Source organism: Cupressus sempervirens, chromosome 10, assembly GCF_028749045.1.
Source record: "Cupressus sempervirens isolate cs-2001-9-10 chromosome 10, ASM2874904v1, whole genome shotgun sequence".
Classification (NCBI taxonomy): Eukaryota; Viridiplantae; Streptophyta; class Pinopsida; order Cupressales; family Cupressaceae; genus Cupressus; species Cupressus sempervirens.
In genome coordinates this window covers 730,068,237-730,088,478 of record NC_143127.1, presented here as the reverse complement: position 1 = coordinate 730,088,478, position 20,242 = coordinate 730,068,237, and the positions used below count along the sequence as shown (strand labels likewise).

Sequence of the window (20,242 nt, the reverse complement as noted above, 5' to 3'; positions counted from 1 at the left end):
ATATTGTTACCTAAATTTTGTGGTTACAAAATGCAAGACAACATGCTTAACCGGTTAGAATAAGCAATGCCTCTAATTTACACTTTTTAAAAACCTACACTAACCTCTATATTATTTTTATTTTTATTTTTATTTTTATTTTTATTTTTATTTTGAAATTTAAGAGGTTGATGAATCAATGAAAAATATATATGTTTTTGAATGATTCATTAACCTCAACTTTTGGAGTGAATGAAATAAGTAGAAATACGTATTTCTAGATCGGCATTGACCTTTTATAAATTTTGACTAACGTCAAATTTTGAAAATTCAAAATACAAGACGGAGCCAGCGTTGGCAGACAACCGGATGCTTTGAAAACATAAAACCTTCAAAAATTTGATAATTGATTGACCATTTTAAAGTCAGAAGCTTGACACTCAATTGCTCAATTTTTAGATTTTGGAAATTTCACACACAAAGTCCACAGAAAATATAAGTTATTACACATGGACAATGACACCATGAGTTTATTTGACATAATGAAAAAATAATAATTAAGATGGCCATAATTAAAGACCATGGGTAACAAATCCTCAAAAGAATGGTGTACCAAGAAGGAAGCAACTAGAGGCTTTGAAAACATAAAAGCATCAAAATTTTGATAATTGATTGAACATTTTAAAGTCTGAAGCTTGACTATCAATTTCTCATTTTTGAGGTTTTGGAGATTTCACACGCAAAGACCATGGAAAATATAAGTTATTCCATAGGGACAATGACTCCATAAGTGACCTTATTTAACATAATGAAAATTTTAAAAACATTGGCTAAAATTTAAAATCATGGGTAACAAATCCTCAAAAGAATGGTGCAGCAAAAAGGAAAAATAGAACTATTGTGGAAGCAGCCAAGCCATGATTCATGATCAAAGTCTTCAAACCTTTTTCTGAGTTGAGGCTTCTAGAACTATTGTCTATGCTCAAAATAAATGCCCTCATCAAATTTTGGACGATAAGACACCTAAAGAAGCATTCACAAGGAAGACACTAGATATAAGTCATTTATAGTCTTCGGTTGTCCAATATACATTCATGTACCCAAAGACAAAAGAATCAAGCAAGAACCATCTAGCAAGAAGGGAATATTTGTAGGCTATAGTAAAACATCAAAAGCTTACAAAATCTATATTCTAGAATAGAAAATGATCAAATTAAGTAGAAATGTGACATTTGAAAAGGATGTTGCATTAGAAGATCCAAGAGTACTTCTGAGATGTATAGCGAAGATCAAGAACTTCCACAAAACATGGAAGAAGACCATACTCCTGAGATCTAAAGGGAGAATCATGAACCTAATGAAGATGATGAACCTTTGGATCCTACTGATGAACCTAAAGATATTGTTGTAAATCGGAAAAGACCTTTTTACGCAAGGAAAATCATGCAAGAGGCTGAAAAATTTGCAACTCCTAAAGGAACATTGAGGGAAAGTAAGAAACCACACAAGTTCTCTAACTGTGTTGTATTAATGAGGTAAATTGTTAACTCAGAACCTTCCAGTGTTGAGGAAGCCACTAGTTAGCATGTCTAGAAGGATGCTATGTCTAGAAGGATGCAGTGACTGAAGAGTATCAAGATGATGAAGATGATGAACAGTTGGATCCTATTGATGAACCTGGAGATATTGTTGTAAATCGGAAAAGACCTTTTTGCGCAAGGAAAATCATACAAGAGGCTGAAAATTTTACAGCTCCTAAAGGAACATTGAGGAAAAGTAATAAACCACACAAGTTCTTTAACTGTGCTGTATTAATGAGGTAAATTGTTAACTCGGAACCTTCCAGTGTTGAGAAAGCCACTAGTCAGCATGTCTAGGATGCAGTGACTAAAGAGTATCAATCAATCCTAAAGAATAATGTTTGCGACATTGTACCTAGACCGGAAGGTAAATCCATTGTTTATTCTAAATGGCTATTTAAGATCAAACATGTTATTGATGGAAGCATAGAGAAATACAAGGCTAGAGGTTTCTCTCCAAAGTAAGGCATTGATTATGAGGAAACTTTTGGTCATGTTCCTCAATACACTACAATCAGAACTATCATCGCTATAGCAACATCCAAAGGATAGTAGATTCATTAAATGGATGTAAAGATGGCTTCTTGAAGTGCAAGAATTGAGGAAGAAGTATATGTTGAACAAGTGATACATGGAAAGGAAACTTGTGTTTGCAAGTTACAGAAGGCATTCTATGGCCTTAGACATGCACCTCATGCTTGGTACGAAAGGATTGATAGTTATTTGATAAGCTTGGATTTCTCCAAAAATGATGCAAACTCAAGCTTGTACTTCCAAGTAATTAATGGGGAAACATTAATCTTAGTACTTTATGTTGATGACTTACTTATCACTGGAGAAGATCATCTTATTATCAAATGTAAGGAATTAGCCTGTCTTTGAGATGAAGGATCATGGTTTATTACACTACTTTCTTGATTTAGAAGTGTAGCAGAAATCTGATGAGGTCATCCAAAGTCAAGGAAAGTACACCATTGACATTCTAAAGAGATTTGGCATGATGGATGGTAAAACCATGTCCACAACCATGGAAACAAACTTGCATAAGTTAAAAGAGGTTGCAGCTGATCTAAAATTGACAAATCTTACACCATACATGCAAATGATTGGGTCCTTGATGTACCTAGTCAATACTACACCAGATATTTGTTATGTAGTAAGTGCACTTCGTCAGTTCATGTGTGAACCAAAGCAGATACATCCAGCTGCAGAAAAACATATCCTAAGATACTTGCAAGGCACAATTGGTTATGGCCTTGGATATTTTGCTACATAAACCTAAAGTTCTATGGATACACTGATTTTCATTGGGCAAGATGTGTTATTAATAGAAAGAGCACCTTTGTCTGTTGTTCCAGTTTAGTTTCTGCTATGATTTCTTAATGCAATGAGACCCAATCTTCACTACCTCAAAGCTCCACAAAAGTAGAATATATTGCAGCATGCATTGGAGCACAAGAATCAGTGTGGCTCTGGAAGCTTCTTGCAGGATTGTTTGGAAAATCCGTAAGAGCCTACAATTATCCATTGTGATAATCAAAGTTGTCTAAAGCTTTCTGTTAGGCCCATGTTTCATGATAGAACAAAGCACATAGAGATCAAGCATCACTATGTCAAGGATATCATGGAAAGGAATGTCATTCAATTGAAATACTTTAGTACCGAAGAACAAACGGCAGACATTCTCACTAAGCCTCTCTCCATAATTAAGATTGTGTACTTGTGAGGTAAGCTCAGTATGGTAGATAATGAAGCCCTAACTGAAATTAATTCTCTACTTCATTGATTCATTTATATTTGCTAAGTTGTCACTTCGGATTCAGGTTTGAGATTGTGGTTCAAAAATTTTTCAAATTTTTTGGGGGTTGAGCTCAAATTTGTTTTGGATTCATCTGTACAAAAATATATGTATGTATGTCTGTACATATATGCAGAAGTAAATAAGTTCATACATCACTATGCCAATATTAAAGCAACATAGCAAAATACACCACCATATCACTGTTTAAGTTCAAAAATAATAACTTCAACATTAATAATCAGCATTCACAATCAAAAATCATCAAAAACTATCAAGCAAATAATCATCATTCTATTTTTGCAAATTAGAAGCACAAAAAGCATAGTTACCACCGCACTAGGGGACAAGGGGCCGTCGGGATTGGGGGCAGGTTTCCAAGCAGAAGGAACACAAGGGCCTCAATTTGGGGGCAGTGGGAAATCGAGGGGGTTGTATATACTATATACTATACATGCAGTACATAAAATGCTGGTTATGAAAATATGTATAGCAATATATGACATAAAGATGTAAAATACAAATTTACTAAATTTTAAATACTTGGACATTGAACATTGAACAATAAATATTAAAAAAATTATACTCGAAAGAGCAAATGGAAGAGTTCTGACCAGTGTAACTCGGGTGCGTGCACCTAGGTCAAAAACCCAAAGCACGTGGTGCAGGTGCATCACATACCCGAGTACCCCCGCCAACAAAAATTGTGCCATCACACCTTGGCCGCACCGATCAAGCACCCGAGTGGGACACGATGCTCGGGTGCATGGCAGGTGCTCGGGTGCAGGGGTGCTCCCAGGGTGCTTGCGGGGTGCGACGAGCTAGATGGTCGAAAAAGTTTTAAAAGATAAATTTTTTGCATTTTTTTTAATTTGTTTTTTAAGCATGCTAACCCTAATTGGGCATGGGTCCCATGTGGTCTATTTGAAGGTTTAATAAGACCAATACACCTTATTTTCATTTCATTGTTTTGAAGCAGCAAGGAGCTAAGTGAGTGTTGGTTAACAGTTTGTCCCTCTTCCTAGCTTGGCTTTATTTTGACTCTAGATGCCCAAAATGTGAGGAAACAAAAGGATGTTACCAACAAATGGGTCAGTGTATGTGTTATATCACTTCCCTCTGAATTGTAAGGTACAACTCCCTTATATGCAATATATGCAATGAACTGTGTTTTTAATAGATCATTGGGATATGGGGTATGCTCTTAACCTAAGAGCAGAAGAGGATAAACCAGGATGTTCATAACTACAAACACCCCAGGCGAAAAAAGATTTGGGCAACTTATATCACCCAGTGGAATGGATATCATAAGCTACCTTAAAGTTTTGCTAACATCTACTCCTACTTCTAAATGCATATTAGACCTACTGAAATGCAATCTAGAGATAGAGCAGAGATGCACATGAAAGATGAAATGTAATCCACCTTGACTGATAACTCTCCACTAAAATGGAATCTAGTAAGATATCACAAGCTTCAAACACGTTTGTCCTACAATCCTATAGAAACTAACATAATATGAAATGAACAAGAGAGGAAGCAGAATCATATATGAGGAAAGTAAATGGAATCACTTTCACTACAAACATCAAAATGAAATGGAATCCACTTGATTATCACAGGTTCACATACAATTGTCCTTCAACTCTTTATGCAGAACTAATCTAAGAATGGGCGACAAAACATGATCAGTAAAAGGAAGTAAATGGAATTACAGACTCATTCACCATCAAGTTTGCTGACCTATTCATTTTTAACTGAAGTTACATTTACAGGCCCCCTCTTAGGATTTTGGCCAGTTACGAATTCATCTTTTACACTAACAGAGCATTTGAATCGCTTAATAACTCAACAATCATTCAAAACTAATATGAATAAGACATGTAAAATATCTATTCTTTAACATGATCATGCTCCCTTGGCAACTCTGGGAACACCTAGCAACCTTTCATCTTCCTATGATTCCATGAATCATGTAGACAATCATTGCTTTCTTCATGTTTAATCGTTTCGCGCCAAACCCATATATTTCATATTCCAACGGTCATTACCTTTCAAATTTTGGCTGTTGATCTTCTCAATCTAATGGTCGTGATTAACTCATTTTAAACCTTTATTGTCGCCATTGTATTTCCTTCCATGGGTCCATTGAGTACACGCGTCGAACAGTCGCTTTCCCGCATTGTCTAAACCCCGTGCTTCTTTGGAAAGAGGGAAAGCGCATGTCGTAGATCTTCTAAGATCTAATGGCAGTAATAAATCACCGTTAAGTCTCTTTTTGCGACACGAGTCCCTCTTCTAGCTAGGTACACCGTGGCATACATGTGGCAGACAGGCGCCATTACTTTATTTCTTAGAAATTTGGAAGTTGAACCTCTTTACTCCTGTGGCACCTCGTGACTAGATTCTGATTGTGCTTTGCAAAAAGTGATGGCCCATTGGACACGCGTCTCATTGTCGCTTCCTTGCATTGTTTATTTCTGAAGCACTTCCAGAATGCGGGAAAGTGTCGTGCGTTGATCTTTCAAGATCTAATGGCTTGGAACATACACGATCTTATGTTTATAAAAGGGGGCCCAACTGACACGTAAGACTTTTGACTTTTAATTGGCCAATACCATGCAGTGTTTCATTCGATTGACTTTTGAACTTGGTGATGTGGACGATTAGATGTGTTTTAATTTGTCGATTCAATTTCCACTTAAGTCTTTGCCACATTTGACTTTGTTTCTTTGTCATTTCTACATTTATCTGGTTTTCCTACATGTAAATTCAACTGATCTTGTTTCCATGATGTTCATATGGTCTACATATCATCTTTTGGCCTCGTCCTTAATGTTCTCTGTCATTTTTTGTTCTGAAAATGAGTATGATCTCCTCTATTCAACTTGAATTATGGCTTCATGGAACACTAGATCATAGACATAGAGAATAAATGAATATGATTGTTTCTCTCTCATCTAGGATATGCAAAAACTTACCTTCCCAAATCCTAGATGCCTAGCTTGATTGAATCCATTACATTGTTCTTTTATTCCCACAAAGGCAACTCAGAGGGAAAGATGAGAGAGGAAACCCTAATGGCAACCTAGACAAAACACAGATATGACATCTCACGTGACTTGACTCAAACCGTAGAATCTTGAAAAATATAGCGGACTCATATCATAGCAACAGTGAGCAAAAGAGTTTGGAGGACTTTGTGAGAGCTTAGTGGGTGATTTTGCAAGAGATTGCAAGATCAAGAGCAGCAAGAGAAGTAGGAAGATTTGATTTGGCAAGTGTCTCCTCAAGTTCAAGGTAGGTTTTTTTTATTTTACAACATTTTTTGGTTTTAGAAATCAATTTATAATTTTTAAATTTAGTGTTTAGTTTTACTTTCAAGTTTCAACTTTAAATTTTTGAATGTTTCATTCTTGAATCTTGTTGATAGTAGATAGTTGATAGTGCTATGATTTTTATTATCTATATTAATTTTTTCACTGTTCTTAAAATAAAAATATGGCAATATGGCATATGCTGAAACATATATAGTATTTAGTATTTAGCTTCATTTTTTAATATTTTTAAATAGTAAATGCTAAAATTAAATAGTAAAGTTTTAACTTCTAAGTTTTAAGTAGGCTGAAACTAGTTTCTATAACTTATTTTTACTTGGGCTGAAATGTATCATGATCATTTTTTTAATTTTATTTTCATTTCGTGAAATGCAGTTTTATAAATGGCATCTAGATTCGGCCAAAGTGCAGAAGTCAGAAATTAATGAGGCAAGTGCATCTGATTATGAGCCTAAGCCCGAGGGAAGTGACCATGGGGCTGCTGTAGATGGTCAATTTGAGGAAGAGCGTCCTTATGTTGTACCAAGGGTGCCTTCTATTGATTGCCCTTTAGAGATTTTGACAAAGTATGCTAGGGGTCTTTATGATCCAAAGTCCCCTCTAAAACAGTTTGCTGCAAAAATTAAACGCCCTACACCTTCAAGTACTAGCACATGTAAATTAAAGTGTAATATATGTGGCGCGGAATGGTTTGGCAGCATTACAAGAGTTAATGTACACCTTTTTTAGAGTGGCTATGGCACGAACCCATGCATATTCTTGTAAAATCCTACGAATGTGAAATACATAATTGAAGTGAACAAACTATGGGGCATTCCTGATGATATTGATGTTCTAGTGCCTAGATCTTTATCTGCTAGGCAACTGGTACAGAATATATAGAAATTACAGGGGCAGCGAGATACATCTACTCTTATTTCGCTTCAAAGAGAAGGGACTATCTCACCTACACCATCATTTTCCTCACCTACACATAGTTCAACAGGGGATAGCAATAGGGGGAAACGGAAAGCAACTACAAGTCCTAGTGGTAGCAACCCCATTGCTCATTTATTTAACAGGCACACAAGGGACCGCTTAGATGATGTTGTTATTGATTTCTTCTTTTCCAATGGCATCTCTACATGTGGCTTGATCTCCCTATTTAGTGAGGATGATGTCCATGGCAGTGAACGAGGGAGAGCCATCATATGTGCCACCAGGTGAACACAAGTTGAGGACCACAGTGTTGGATAGTGCCTATGACAAGGTCGGGATCTTGATGGATCAGATGAAAGCATGTTGGATGGTTTCAGGGTGCAGCATTATCATGGATGGGTGGGCAGACATTAGTCATCGTCCACTCATCAACATTATGGTTACATGCACCAAAGGCCCATACTTTTTGAAAGCAGTTGATTGTTCAGTGCATCGTAAAGAAGTTGATTTTTAGTTTCATGTGCTTAGGGAAGACATTGAGAAGATTGGGCCACAAAATGTGGTCCAAGTTGTGACAGATGCAAAACGTGTGCAAAATTATAAGGAGGCTTGTTGAGGCAGCCTATAGGCATATTTGGTGAACTCCATGTTGTGTGCATGCCATGAACAATGCACTCAAAGACATGGGGAAAATAGAGTTGATTAGAAAGGTGGTTAATTATGGGAGAAAGGTGCAGATGTTTATCTGCAATCACATACATCACATGCACATTTCAGGAGCTTTGCAAAGAAGCAATTCCTAAAACTAGTTGAGACCAAGAACACATCATATTATATTCTCTTCAAGAGAATGATTGAGTTGCAAGAGTCATGCAACTCATGGTTATTACACAAGAATGGAATCAATGGCCCGAGTCCAAAACAGAGCAGGGGAAGAGAGTAAAGGAGACAATGAAGAGTGATCAATTTTGGAGTGATGCAAAATACATAGTCTCCATCATTACTCCAGTGTTTCAAGTGATCAGATATGAAGATGTAGATTCACCTAGCCTTGGAGAGGTTTATGAGTGCATTGATTCCATGCTTGGGCAAATGAGGGTTGTTGTGCGTGAGAGAGACCCCACTCTAGCATTCTATACAGAGCACATTGAGCCTATCATTCACCGCAGGTGGGAGAAGTTGAACACTCCTTTGCACATGGCTACCTATGCATTGAACTCGAAGTGGTACATACAAAGTAACAAGAATTGGAATCAGATCAGAATCGGCAAGGCCGAATTGAATCGTGAATCGGCCATGAATTGGAATCGAATCGGTCATGAATCGGAAAATTTAGAAAACCTTGAAATTTAGTAACTTATTTCATAAACCCTTTATCGCTGATTTGATTCACCGATTCATTAAAAATCGTTTGGCTTGAATTGAATCGTCGAATTGCATGAATCACATGAATCCTCGTGATTCTCGGAACTATGGGTACATACCTAGGCCTGGTACAGTCACACCACTTTGGGATGATGAGGTGAAGAATGGGTTCTTTCGATGCATTGTCAGGATGTATGATATTGAGACTAAGATTCGCACCGAGTGGTCCGAAATTGCTAATCTTTCAAGTAATCCTTAAATCTTGATTTAGTGCTCTAAACTTTTTTATAATTATAAGTTCTTTTAATTGTTACTTTACTTTTAACTTTATTTAGGTTATTTTAATATTATGTTGTAAACTTATAACTTGTAGGATACTCGGATATCGCAAAGGTGGATCTCAAAACCATAGCACAAAAGAATCCCATTTTGTGGTGGAAATGTCATGGGTCACAGAAGTTAAAGATCACCTCACTAGCCATCTGACTGCTCTCTCAGGTTTGTAATACTAATTACTAATTCCAGCCCTTTATAATCTTAACTTTAAGAGTTTTATTTTACTAATTTTAATTTATGATTCATTGATTCAATAATCATTGATTTACCATTTATCATTTGTTACAAATTGTATGAACATTTGTTTGTAACTTGTAAGTTTCAACTTTCAACTTTGTTATCTCAAGTGTCTAGCTCCTCAACCACAGAGAAAAGTTGGTCGACATATAGCTTCATTCACTCTATTAAGAGGAACAGACTTACCTCTATGAGAGCGGAGAAGTTGGTTATTGTACATGGTTACTTGCGGCTCAAAGATCGCAAGACACACGAGTACAAGGAGAGCCCTGCAGCATGATGGGATGTGGAGCCAGAGGATCCAGCTCAGATTGATGAGGATGACGATGTAGCGAAACCAATGTAGGGCTAGTTGGTGTTCCTTTAGAGGATCAGGATCTTACCCACGAGTCTAGTGGATCCAGTGATGAGAACTTCAGTATAGGGGATGATTAGAGAGCACTTGGGATGATTCCATTCTCATTATTGACATTTTGTCATTTTGTTGATTGTACTCACTTTGATACGGCCATGATAGATTATTTCATTTCATTGTTTCATGCTATTTGGCTCATTGTCATCATGAGCATCTTTATGATATATGATATTCATAGAATCATTTTTTAACAATGAATTTTGAATCTTGCATCTTGAACTAAGTTAATTTGTTAAATAGTCATTAGTAATGGTTATGAAGTTTCAAGTTTCAAGTTTGAACTTATGGTTTGTAAGTCGCATTTCAATTTTCTCTATTCAACTATATTTGGTATGTTATATAATATTATTAATATATTGAAGTATCATTTCATAATTAGCATTTTCAATCATATATATTATATAAATACTATGCAACCCCCTGCCCCCACTGCACCCCCCCTCCCCCCTCCCCTCCGCACCCCCTTGTCGCACCCTCACCGCCCCTCAATTGAGGCCCTTTTTTCACGCACCCCAAACTCGTCCCCCCGCACCGCCACACCCCAACGCCAAGGTAATTAAATGATAATAGTCATAGATATCAATAGATGAGTATCTCACCATAAAGATGATTATATTGAGCAACATGTTATGATATTCGATATGGACAATAGAATATTAAAAAATGTTTTATTTGTTTAAACAAACTTTTTTTTTTTTTGTTCGACAAGGGACACCCAATCGTTCTCTAAAGGGGTTAGGTGACTTTTTCCTATCCCCTTCTCCCCTTAGGGAATGCCAAGACTTCCCCCCATCTTCTCAAGGGATGTTGGGACGTTCCCCCATATCCGCCAAACAACGATAGACTAGCGGTGCCACTGGACACATTGAAACGATATTCCCCCATCCCCGTCTCTAAGACATATGAAGCACCAAGAATTCCCAGGAGGTGACCCATCCCAGTACTACTCCAGCTTGAGTGTGTTTAACTATGGAGTACCATCACCTAGATCCAATGAGTGCTAAGTGTCCCACTTATTCTCAAGAGAGATAGGTTGGTGTGAACCACTACTCATGAAACATGAGTCAATGAGTTTGGCTCAAAAAACTAAACAGTTGAATCCTGATAGCAATATCACAGTTTGACTTTTTGTGGAAAATATCTCCTACTTATCAATTGATGAGCTTAAGCGGCTTTCTAATGAATGGTTCATAAGGCACAACATTAGGTGAAGGCTTTGCAAATGGGGTTGCAAGCAAAGTGGGTTTAACAATGGAGGAAACTTTGTAGTTCATTGTGCCCAAGTTGGAGTAGGTTTGGGATGGTTGACCTCCCAAGAAGTCTAGTTGCTTCAACTCTATGAGCTTCACCTAGATCCAATGAGTGCTAAGTGTTCCATTTATTCTCATGAGAGATGGGTTCATGTGAATCACTACTCATGAAACATGAGTCAATGAGTTTGAGTCAAAAAACTCCACAGTTGAATGCTGATAGCGATTTCAGAAATCCTCTCAATACATTGATGGCAATTTAAGGTTAAACAATAAAAGATATATTACAAACAACATGCATTGTTAAGTCAAACTATTAACGATATGCATTGTCAAAATAAATGATATATATTATTATTAATGACTCTCAAATGGGTGCTATCACAAATATATCTGTTGAATGGGTGCGCTATTGAAAGGCATGGTCAGTTATTCAAACGACTGCAACAAAAGTAATGAACATTATTATTGAGACCGATTATTATTAGAGACTGATCATTATTCAAGACAGGTTCATATTGCAGATCGATTAATTCTGAAGATCAAAAATAATAATTACAGTTGGAAATTTAAGCGGTCGTCTATATACAGCAATCATCCATTACAGAGATAGAGTCTATATCAACACTCAGTGATTTATTCACCAACAATCTCTTACAGAAATTAATCAACATTGAGTGGCATTATTGCAGAAGGAAATTTTCTGTAAGTTAAATAGTCATCAGTCTAATTTAACAAGAACAAATATAATCTTCATGCAATATATCAGTTATCCTTGTAATTAAAGACAAAAATTGTGAATAACAGCCTATAAAAAAGTTGAGTCAGGCATATACATATAAATTTTTTAAATCAGAAGTACAAACCTTTCCTGAGGCTGTTACTCTCTCTCCATTGTTTAATTTGATATACTTTTTACTACGCTGCATTCAAAAGAATTCCAAAAACTTCCTCATTACAAAATAAACATTAAGAAAGATATAATATAATGTTCCTAACATATTCACAGTATAAAGAATATGCAAAAGACAGTTGAAAATCAAATAAACTGTCCACTTATAAAACAATTAGTAGTAAAACAAAATCTTATACTTTATCCCAGTGATATAATGATTTCTGTTTTTGTAAACCAGCACTATCATCTGCAACAAGGTCAAGAACTGCTGCATCCATACTGCACCCAGCCAAAAGATTATAAATCATCTGAAGAAAGTTATTCCAAAAACATGTACATATAGAAACTATGAATATAAATTGCTGAGGAAATTACTTCAGCAATGCATCACCACACAACTGAATTTGCATTTGAGCGTAAAGATTTCAGTGTATCCCATATCCAAAAAGTTATTATTTAACAGAATATTCTACAGGGAGACCAAAAAAGATTATTTTAAGCTACCCTTATTTTGTCTGCAACTAAGACACCTAACATGTATACACTGTTATTGTCCAAAGAATAAGATGCATAAAGGAATAACAGCGACCTAAAGATTGTTAACAGAAAGAAAACAATTTCAAGATTTAAAGACTTTAGAAAATCAAGAACACTTTAGAACAATATTAATGCCTAAATTTAGGACTTCAATAGACAATACTATACAGGATTACAGATTTATTTTCCTATTGATTCCGAAGACCCAAACCACTGTAACTTATTCCAAATTGAATTTGACCTCTTGATTCAAAGATTTTTGACCTTTGACATGCATGCCTCATGTAAAATTAATTTACAAGATTTATTATGAAGTATCAAGGATAAATTGAGTTGTTTATTCAGTGATCAGTAGGTTAAAAGGACGCCAACTCATTGACAATAATTAAAAGGTAAGACTCTCCAATCAACATAAATTTATAAATTTATAAAAACTTTCATGTGGGATAAATGCTCTTGATTCCTTTCCTGAACCCATAACAAAAGGAATATTAAAAAAAAGGTTATCTAACTCTAGTACATCGCACCAAAAAATAGCTTTATTCCAAATTCCAAGGGCACAAAACATGGAAGGGACTGACTACACTAACTAAGGACTACAAAAAAATATTTATAAGCTGAGTCACAGGATACATCGAATTTCATCCATGAGATTCAAATTTCAATGAATTTTTACCCTTTCGGAAATTCATGCAAATTTTATGATATTTAATAGAATGCTGTTATTTAATATAAAATTATTTTATTATTAAATGATATTGAGTTATTTAGTTGAATTATTTAGCAACGTTATACTATTTTAATAATTTTGTGAATATATTACTAATATTAAAAATACATAAATCTATATAACTTAAATTTAATGTTGATTTTTTCCTGAATTTTTACACTTGCCGAATTTCATTCAGATTTTATAATTGACCAACTTGAATTCAAATTTGAACCTTGTGACTTAGTTTGTAAGTAATGAAAAGTTTAAATTTTAGTTGTGTCACATGTGACAAAGTAAAATGTACACACATAAAATAAAAACTAATGCAATGCTGCCCAAGCACCAATAATCATCAAATTAATAGTGAAAAACATGCAATTATCAATATTTGGTTTCCAACATTAAATTGTCTGAATACCATTATAAACCCAATGAAACCCATAGCCATTTGAGTGAAGTAATTTATCAGATTGCTTCCAACTTGCAGCATCCATGAGAGTAAAACCCATTGCCCATACTTGAACTTATACAAGACATATTTTAGTTGTCAATTACCTTTGAAACTTGATAATTAACTAGGTTTTGTTTTATATGCTTGTATTTTATGCAGATAAATTTCTGCAAGTCAAGGTTCACTTTTATTCTATATCAGCCTCCTCTAATTACACTTACAAAGATTAAGATCATAATATGTCATCTTTTTGCAATGCATCTAGTTTCCATCAAATAGATCTTTTAATTCTAAGTTGCAGGTCTGGGTATGGTGTCATGTCCCCTTTTTTGAATCGCCCTAATTTTTGCACTGGAATCAAAAATTCAATTAAAATAAAAATTGTAAGATGGATTAGAGATATATGTTTATTAATTGTCCATTGTACACAATAAGCCCTGATTTATGTCCTACAATCACCAACTAGGGAACGTGTGTGCACACACACACAGATATATATATATATATATATATATAGAGAGAGAGAGAGAGAGAGAGAGATGTGTGTGTGTGTGTGTGTACAGAACAAGTGCACAGATGTGTGTGTGTGGTGCACTTGTTCCCTATTAGGTGATATACAAACTGACTATACTGTTAGTGTAATATAATATGCCTATATGGTTATGGATTCTCATAATAATTCTTCCATATGGAATATCCTTCACAAATAGTGCCTTTGTATGATGTAACTCGTGCCCAATCCAGCACGGACATTATCTAGTGTCATTGTAAGATGCATCCCATGCCCAATCCACCACAGGCCTCATCTAACGCCTTTGTATGATGTAGCTCACACTCATTCCACCATAGATCTTATCTGGTGCCTTTGTGTGATGTAGCCCATGTCCATTCGATTGTAGGCCTTATCCAGTCCCTTTGTATGATGTTACATGGTCCATTCCACTACAGGACTTACCTATCTTTTGAAGAAAAAATCCAATGCAGTATAAGTATAGTACTCTAACTAAGTTACACATTCTATATCGCTCATTACTGCAGACTAATGAATATGCTTTACATCATATAAATATATATATTGCAATTCACATGCATAGAGCTTGATAAAGCAACAGAAGTTAATGGTATTAAAATAACATAGCTAGATTTGATGTATAACAGTTCAATGGAATTAGCATGTATAATTAATGTAGTGTGCCTTTGTATATGTGTGTATGTGTGTGTATAAAACTTACCTCTGAAATCTGATTGTGATTCTGATTTTCACCAATTCCCTTTCTTTGTTTGATGCGGTCCCTTCTAGTACATGCTCATAATAAAAGCAACCTCAACTTCCAAGGATCTTCACAAACAGTTATCCAGGAAATGGGATAAACACAACTTAGTCGAATTCTCAATGACTGAGAACACAATGGCCTTTTCATAAATAAGAACTCCAAAACCTACTAGGCTATTTGGAACAACCAAACCAAAAAATCAAAACTACTTGAGCTAACCAGCTCAGAGGAAAACAAAGAACCCCAAAACCAACTAAACTACAAGAGCAAACCAAAATCCCAAAAGGGGAAGGGAAACAAAACCAAAAAGGGGACAAACCGAAACGGGAAAACGAACATAGAAAATTGAAGCTAGAAAAGAACGGAAACCTAAAGAATGTACATGGTAGGCCTCTAGGAGTAAACTTACAATTGAATGTAATGCTTGAGGAATTGTCCATTGACAGGCAATGCAACTTCCTTTCTTGTCAAGGTCTTCAACTTAAAAGCATTATCTCCCAGCATTTCAGAAATTAGATACAGATCCATCCATAAATTGCCAAACTTGTCGTGATCACTTCTCCATTCATAGGCCTTATAGGATAGGCCTCTGGGAGGGAAATTGTTGGCTTTTTTTCGCCACCATTAAACCACATGGATAATCGATCTAAGAGATCTTTATGGGCAAAGTGCAATATGCCTTTGGTACATGTGGTGCACTATGTCTTTTGCATTATTTTTGCAGGTGGGCAAAAACACTGTGTTTTTCGCTCCCCACGTTCACGCAGAAGAGTGTTGAAAAAATGAGTGTTTATGCTAATGTGTGGTGAACATTGCCTAAATGCGAAAACATTGTGTGTTTTCAGCAACCTGCATATAAGCGGTGTCTTCGTAAAGACAGTGAAAACAGTGTACACCCCTATGTATCTACAATGTCTCTACAAAGAGAGCATGTTGACGCACAGTCCTGTAGGGAACCACTGCATACATGGTAGTTGCTGGCGAAAAAGTTGTCTATTTTCGCACCCGTAGGATTTAACCATTGATAATCTTTTCTCGGATTGACAACTCAATTTTTTTGCTTTTGTGTAGTTAAATCTAAGATGTGAGAAATGTTAAGTGCACAAGTCGGTGGCTAAAATGTTGTGTTTTTGTAATGAAGATAACATTTATTTGTCTCTCCAATTGGTGTTTTTTGGCAAAAATGTTGTGTGTTTTCGCGCCTCGAGATTTTTTGTCAGTGACTGAGACAGGGCCTGAGGACAAAAAATTCAATGTCAGACTACATTTTTTGGCTTCTATACACAACACAAGAACACTTCCTCGCCGTGTTGCCACTTGTTGATGGTATAGGCTTGATTTTCCTAACTATGAGGGAATTTATTGGTCTATCTCTTGTCATCTCACAGATCAAATATGCATAGAAATGAGATATGTTCCAATTTGTTCCACTTCAATTGTCGCCTCCTTCTAAAAGGCGCCTCCTATTTTGGGTTGTTCTCTCTCACTTCCATGATCAAATACACACAAAATATCAGATTTTATCTAATATTTCTTGAGACTTCTAGTTTTGAACTTATCAGTTGTATTCAAAGTTATGCTAGCTCTATAAAAAGAAATCTCTTGTACATAATTTTGGGTTCTCCTTTTTTCTCTTGCAGTAGCTATGCTCTACATCTATATATTTGCATTTTCCTTATATCAATCAAAATTCTTGTTTTACCTCTATATACCATTTAGCTAGCTTATGCAGAGATCTTGTGTTGGACATTTCTCTTCTACCTTTCAAGTTAATGTTGTGCCTCATTTACTCATGAGTGTTGTAATGTGAATTTATCTTTCCTTGGAGCATCTCATTCATTTACTCACGAGTGTTGTAATGTGAATTTATCTTTCCTTGGAACATCTCATTGGTCCAAACCTGTATGATTCCTGGGAGGATAGATTAGACTGAAATTTTTGTATGTTGGGAGGCTTTGTTGGTACTATGTGCAGCTACAAGTAGGGAGCAACCACATTCATCCTGGTGCATCACCCCCTTCAAAATACTACATCCTTCTTCTCTTTTCCCTCAAGGTGTAGTATAGGTGAAACCTCATTGTAAGGAAATCAACCTACTCTAGAGATTTGTGCAACTCCACACTTGGAGGTTGCTTCCATGTTTCAGAAGATTGCTTGGGGGTCATACCTCAAGCATGGGTGCAGAATATTGTGACAAAAGAAACCTCCTCAATTTTCTTGATCAGCCTCTACTCAACAGCATTCCATATCCTTCCAGAATTTCTATGACAGATATATCAATACAACTTTAAACACGCAGATCCAATGTTAGCTGCATATGAATGTTGTTTAGTTCTCCTACAACTAGGACTTTTGTTTTATCCAACTATGTTACTTTCTTGTTTGTATGCAATGGGACCAATGCCAACATCCTAAATACTGCTAGAGGCATCAAATTGTTTGAAGCACCAGAGTTTGTTAAACAGTTGTTCAACATTTTCCAGAAATTCTAACCGATATGAGGAAAGGGGCAGGTTCATCCTTGATAAAAAAAAACCGCAGGCTTATGTGTTCTTGGATCAAACTCTTCATGTCTTGTGCCTCACCAAATGGTGCTTCCATTTTGCAGTGTGTTTATTGTTTGTTCTACTGGAGCATCAATGTTTCTAGTTATCTCCTTGTAGGATCACTTTGAGGTATCCCTTCATTATTTGCAATCTTTTGAGCATCAAGAAAATTTTGTATCCTACAAATAAAGCTTGGAGGATATTGTGGAACATCAAACTCATTCCATGATGTTGGCAGCACATCTTGGACAATACTGGTATTTTGGCCCCAACTAGATTGGAAATTTTTGGGTGTAATTCTAGGAGCATGTGATGCACCTTGCGGAATGATCTTTGAGGAGCATCATTCAGACTTCCCAACAATGTATCACTAATCCCTATTACTTTTTCATCAATTCAAATAATGGAAAACTAACTTTAACTTTCTTAAATTCTTCTAAAGTGTAAGATCTCAGCCTCTTGCTTTCCTCTCTAGGAGAATTTCCCTTTTGCCTTGTTCTCCTTGTTGAACGATAGATTGCACAGGAGGTTGACCCCTTCGTTTTGTGCGGCATTAGTCGCAATGGGTTGTCCTCTTTCACCTTGAGAAGTAGTTGGTTGTCGATACTCAATGAGCTTCTTACAAGACTCAGAACATTGCTCACTTTGGGATGCGAACACGTTCAAAAATTGTTTGAAGGAATGGATGTTGTCAAGGGATTGTGACTTCTATTATTTCCTCTGATATTTATTTGGAGTGGCATTTTTTATCGTTTATTGATATTCTTGAACTTTACTCCTTCCTTCCACTAGGACACTATTGCATAGTGGAGAGAAAAAATAAACATCTCTTTGCAGAGGTTGCTTTGGAGACATAGATGGGGTTTGAAAAATTATTGGAACTTGATACACCTCCACAGGACCATTTGATTATGTAGGCAGGAATTTCTTATTAGCCTGCACTAGAATATAATCCTGATGTTCAAGAGGAGAAAACGTGAAATAATCAAAGACACATGCCAAATCGCATATAACTACAAGAACTAGCTCATGCCCTATAGATGTAGGGTTTTAGGAAGTTATCGTATTACTTACTTCTCCCTTAAAGATATCAATAGAATTCTTGACATTGTAATTCAGAGTGTCGACTCATCTCATGTATCCTACACCATCCTAACAACACTACTTTTGTTGGGATGATTTTATCAGCAGCCTTGGTTCAGAAGTTGGTGGGTTATCCAATGGTGAGGGTACACCACCATCATTTGGATTCGTGTTCCATGACCTCCTTTGGTATCATTGATTGTTGTTACGGTACCGAGGGTTGTTTTAATGGTGTCCCTAATTGTTGTTACGATATTTGGGGTTGTTTTCCTTGATGTCTCTGACCATGTCCATGATGATTTTTATGATGTGTTGGGAGATTTCCTAATATCCACGATTGGCACCTTGATACACTTGATAATTTCTTTGTGAATTTTGCGGTTGATTGTTTTTATTTCTAAGGTAAGTGGCCTCTGTGCACAATCTTTTAACTTGCTCTAATAAATCCTTTGTCTTGTCTTTTTCTTCTTGGTTTCGTGTGGAAGGTGTTGTGTTTTGGAGATAAACAGGCTGTGTTGGCATTGCTTGAGACATAAGGCTCCTAGATGACACACTAATTGATTGGGAGTAGCAGGAACGAGATTGATAGTAGGATAGTAGCTCATCATTCCTTGATTCAACATGATAGCATTCCCAAAGTAACTAGGTGCTCCAATAGTACTTGTTGAGGATTAGATATTAACTCTCTCAGCCTCTGCATATGCTTATATCAGAATGGTTGGATCAAGATAAGTCTTTTGAACAAACATAGAAGTTAAACAATCTGAAGTAGAGAAATAAATAGGTCTTATTGCATCATCACCTATGTGTTAAGGCTTGTGCAATCTTGAATAAGCTCTTTGAAATCTATTATTGAAGGCACCAATTGCTACACATTCTTCTCTCCTTAATCTTAATAATTTGCCTGTAAATTCAACTTAGATAATCAATAGTCTAGACTCTAAACTTTACTAGGATGGCATCCTTTAATTCTTGTCAAGCTTGGATTGACTTGGTGGACAAGCTGATGTGCTAGTAAAATGCTTTATTGTAAATGAATAGGGGAATAGTCTGCAAGCAACATCTCCTTCTTGGACGCTTTTGTTCTGAAGAAAGTTTTCAAAAAATTTAATATGTTCATCTATAGTGTCATTGACATCATTGGCAAAGAAAATAAAAGAAAAAAAAATGCTCAGGCTACTTTGACATATCATGATAAGCAGTAAATGTTGTGGGAGGTGATACATTTTAAGGATGTCATTATTGTGCCATTGTTGAAACTTGATGTTCAATGACTACAAGTGCAGCTGCTTGAGCTATTACTTGTTGAATTTGTGTAGTTCCTTGTTCATGTGAGCTATACAGTTCCTGGGAGCTATGTAGCTATTTCCTGCCATTGTTGTTTCTCCTCCTCCGAGTGTTCATATAGAGATTTCTCTCTCTCTCTCTCTCTCTCTCTCTCTCTCTCTCTTTACTTAGCCTTGAGCCTTGTTTAATCTTGCTACATCCACATTAAATTTTGCAGTAGTCCTAGGGTCAATTTTCCCCA

General features: G+C 36.1%; 1 protein-coding gene across 2 annotated transcripts in view; it reads right to left on the bottom strand.

Annotated features, from left to right (window-relative positions):
* Window positions 1–20,242, bottom strand: part of LOC149535904 (putative DEAD-box ATP-dependent RNA helicase 29) — an 82,021-nt gene that overhangs the window by 17,134 nt on the left and 44,645 nt on the right. For both annotated transcript variants that reach the window (XM_089806930.1, XM_089806931.1), the window contains 2 exons: window positions 12,309–12,390; window positions 12,083–12,139 (listed from right to left, as the gene is read on the bottom strand). In XM_089806930.1, the coding sequence (XP_089663056.1) occupies window positions 12,083–12,139; window positions 12,309–12,390 (139 nt within the window). The remainder of the gene's footprint in view (window positions 1–12,082; window positions 12,140–12,308; window positions 12,391–20,242) is intronic.